The sequence below is a fragment of the Ictidomys tridecemlineatus genome, chromosome 4 (genome assembly GCF_052094955.1).
Source record: "Ictidomys tridecemlineatus isolate mIctTri1 chromosome 4, mIctTri1.hap1, whole genome shotgun sequence".
Classification (NCBI taxonomy): domain Eukaryota; kingdom Metazoa; phylum Chordata; class Mammalia; order Rodentia; family Sciuridae; genus Ictidomys; species Ictidomys tridecemlineatus.
The window spans coordinates 1282253-1286170 of NC_135480.1; the positions used below are offsets into that span (position 1 = coordinate 1282253).

Below are 3918 nucleotides of genomic sequence, written 5' to 3' on the forward strand. Positions count from 1 at the left end.
AGGTTGACTCAGAAACTTGGCTCATCCAAGTTCTGCTGGTGAAAAGCAGTGATGGGCTCTGGGACTGTGTTGGCTGAGGGAGCACTGGAGGGACATGATTTGCACCTGAAGTGAGTGAGCTTGGAGATTCCAGGGTAGCAGGAGCCAGCACAAAGAGCTCCTGCTCCTACAGAATCTGGAAACCACATCACTGGAACTGCATCTTCTGAAAGGAGGGGCTCAGAATGGTGAGGAATGGCTTTGGTGTGAGGTGCTCGTCACATTCAACCCCTTGCCACTTGCAGCCAGAACCTCAGATCTTGCACTGACAGCAAATAGGGGCACAGCAGCAGGGCTTGCAGCAGCTGTCCTGGCAGCAGCAGGGCTTGCAGCAGCTGGACTGGCAGCAGCAGGGCTTGCAGCAGCTGGACTTGCAGCAGCTGTCCTGGCAGCAACAGGGCTTGCAGCAGCTGGACTGGCAGCAGCTGTCCTGGCAGCAGCAGGGCTTGCAGCAGCTGGACTTGCAGCAGCTTTCCTGGCAGCAGCAGGGCTTGCAGCAGCTGGACTTGCAGCAGCAGGGCTTGCAGCAGCTCTCCTGGCAGCAGCAGGGCTTGCAGCAGCTCGACTTGCAGCAACTGTCCTTGCAGCAGCAGGGCTTGCAGCAGCTGGACTTGCAGCAGCAGGGCTTGCAGCAGCTGTCCTGGCAGCAGCAGGGCTTGCAGCAGCTGGACTTGCAGCAACTGTCCTGGCAGCAGCAGGGCCTGCAGCAGCTGGACTTGCAGCAACTGTCCTGGCAGCAGCAGGGCTTGCAGCAGCTGGACTTGCAGCAGCTATCCTGGCAGCAGCAGGGCTTGCAGCAGCTGGACTTGCAGCAACTGTCCTGGCAGCAGCAGGGCTTGCAGCAGCTGGACTTGCAGCAGCTGTCCTTGCAGCAGCAGGGCTTGCAGCAGCTGGACTTGCAGCAACTGTCCTGGCAGCAGCAGGGCTTGCAGCAGCTGGACTTGCAGCAGCTGTCCTGGCAGCAGCAGGGCTTGCAGCAGCTGGACTGATGGCAGCTGGACTTGCAGCCTCCACAGGAGCTACAGCCCCCCTTGCAGCCCCCACAGGAGCCACAGCTGGAGCAGGAACAGGCTGGCACACAGCAGCACACGGGCTTGCAGCAGCACAGGGGCTTGCAGCAGCTGGAGCCACAGCCCTCACAGCTGGAGCCACAGCCCCCTGAGCAGCCACAGCAGGTCATGGTTCTGGAGGTGGAGGGTGGAGGAGGTGAGAGGTTAGGATGGAGAGGGAGGAGTGAGGTGTGGGGTCTCCGGAGCCAGGGCTTTATGTACCTGCTGGTGGTCAGGCACCTGGTCACTTCCTCCTGTGTGCAAGGTATTTCCTCAGGGCGCGTTCTCTCCTGCTGTATTCTTTTCCTGCTTTCCCATTGACTGCATGTACTAGCCATGTCCGTAGGTTTCTAAATTTGGCCTTTTCCTTGTCCATGCCATTTCAGGCTGACTAACTGGGCTTCCTGGGTGCTGGCCACCTGCCTCCCGTGCTGCCTGCCGTGGCCCGTGGGTGGTGGCAGCATGTCCAGTGTCCCGCACATGTGTCTGGACTTCCACTCTTTTCTATTTGGGGTTCACGTGCTACATTAGGATGATCCTGCCCTTACCGAGGATAAGATGCCCTAGTCCATGTGACCGGGGAATGCTCTTATTGGGAGAATCCCTGCAGATATGATTGGGGACCTTATCTCATGTAACCTCCTTTTATGTTTACATATTAAAACAGTTCTTAACAGTTATTTACCCAATTTAAATTAAACCATTTAAATCACGTGAAAAAAAATATTTGGTTCCATTTTTTCATGAGCGCTCATCATATATGATATATGGACATACGTACATTCAAACATATAACACAAAACACAAGTGTGCACACATAATATAATACATACAACACATAACATAATAGTAAACGCCTTATAACTTTTTACAGGTGAAATCTCCATTGTAATGTTTAAAAACTCTATAGTAAAAAAAAATAAAATAAAACTGATCAGCAAAACATTAACCTAGGTCTGTATGAGCTCAAAAAACAAAATAGAACTTCATGATATGGGAAAGGGCAATAATAAAATAGATATTGAAAAAAGCATCCTGGTTCTGTCGCAGATGTAAGGATAGCCAAATTGGAGTTTTGGATATCAGCTGTTATGGATTTGAGCCAAATCATTTTCTTTTTGGTCTGTAGAAATCGCTTTAGTTAATCTCTCCGGAATCCAAATCGGCTGCTGTTCTTCCTGTGGAAACACACAAACAGACCCCCGACTCCAGACAATTACTGGGTCAGGACCTTTCCATTGTCCTGTTAGAACATCTTTCCAAAGTACCTTGGGCTTATGTACATTTTTTGGACACATATGCCTTTCTGCAGCACTAAATCCTGATGAATCCAAATTTAAAAAGTTTAGAGTAAAAAGAGTTATTTTAAGTTTATCTTTGGGGAATATATACCCCTTCCCAATACCTTCTTTTTGCTTTAATAAGTACATTTTAATAGTTTGATGAGCTCTTTCAACTATGCCTTGTCCCTGTGGATTGTATGGGATTCCTGTTATATGAGTAATGCCAAATGATGAGCAAAATTGTTTAAAAGAGGTAGAAGTATAACCAGGGGGCATTATCTGTTTTTAACTGTTTTGGAACGCCCACAGTGGCAAAATTTTGTAAGCAAAGAGCTATAACATCTTTAGTTTTTTCTCCGGCATGAAGGGAACCCATCAAAAATCCAGAAGAAGTATCAACTGTAACATGCAAATATTTCAATTTCCCAAATTCTGGCAAGTGTGTGACATCTATCTGCCAAATATGGTTAGGTATCAATCCTCTAGGATTGACTCCAAGATTAACTTGTGGTAAAAAGGTCACACAATTTTGACATTGTTTTATTATTTGTCTAGCTTGTTCCTTAGTTATTTAAAAATGCTTTTGTAAAGTATTAGCATTGACATGGAACCTTTTATGAAAATTTATAGCTTCTTCTAGTTTAGAGAAAATATGTATGTCATGTGTAGTTTTATGTGCTAAATCATTGCCCAAACTAAGGGCTCCAGGCAATCCTGTATGTGCCCTGATATGTCCTATAAAGAATGGATCTTTTCTGTCCCAGATTAAACTTTGTATAGTGGAAAACAAAGAGAAAACAGTAGAGGAAGGGGAAATCCTACCAGCATCTTCAAGGGATATTATAGCATTAACTACATACTGACTATCAGAAAATAAATTAAATACAGAATCTTTGAACATCACAAAAGCTTGTAGAACTGCATTAAGCTCTACCTTTTGAGCTGATTGTTTGGGTACTAAAAATGTAAAAGTTTGATCAGGTTAACTATTGTTGCTGTACCATTATTTGACCCATTAGTGAATATATTTGGAGCATTCATGATAGGTGTTTTTCTTGTCATTTTGGGAAAAATTACAGGATGCAATGACCAAAAAGACAATAAAGGATTAGATGGTAAGTGGTTATCAAATGAAACATTAGATTTGCACATGATTATTGCCCAAGTATTTAACTCATTAGCTAATTCATCAATTTGATTCATAGTATATGGAGTAATAATTTTATTGGGAGAAATTCCAAATACTCCCTTTGTTGTTTTTATTCCTTTGAGTATTAATTGTCCTACAGCCTCAGGATACCTAGTAAGAATAGTGTTAGGAGAATAAGATAAATGTATCCATAATAATGGACCTTCTTGCCAATATACTCCTGTAGGAATATTTTTTTGTTGGTAGTACAATAAATAATAAAGGCAAACTTATATCAATTCTATCTAAATGCATATTTTCCATATATGTTTCAATGATTTTTAATGCCTTTCTTGCTTCAGGTGTTAACATTCGGGGTGAATTTGGATCTGATGGACCTTTTAGGATATCAAATAAA

General features: G+C 44.3%; 1 protein-coding gene across 1 annotated transcript; it reads right to left on the reverse strand.

Moving 5' to 3' along the window:
• Nucleotides 1-292: 292 nt before the first annotated feature.
• Nucleotides 293-1219, reverse strand: LOC144377463 (uncharacterized). Its single transcript, XM_078048868.1, has one exon. It carries the CDS (start codon nucleotides 1217-1219, stop codon nucleotides 293-295), a length of 927 nt encoding a protein of 308 aa, XP_077904994.1.
• Between the last annotated feature and the right edge of the window lie 2699 nt (nucleotides 1220-3918).

Coding starts and splice junctions, on each gene's coding strand:
- LOC144377463 (XM_078048868.1), bottom strand. CDS start 1,219: ATGACCTGCTGTGGCTGCTCAGGGGGCTGTGGCTCCAGCTGTGAGGGC.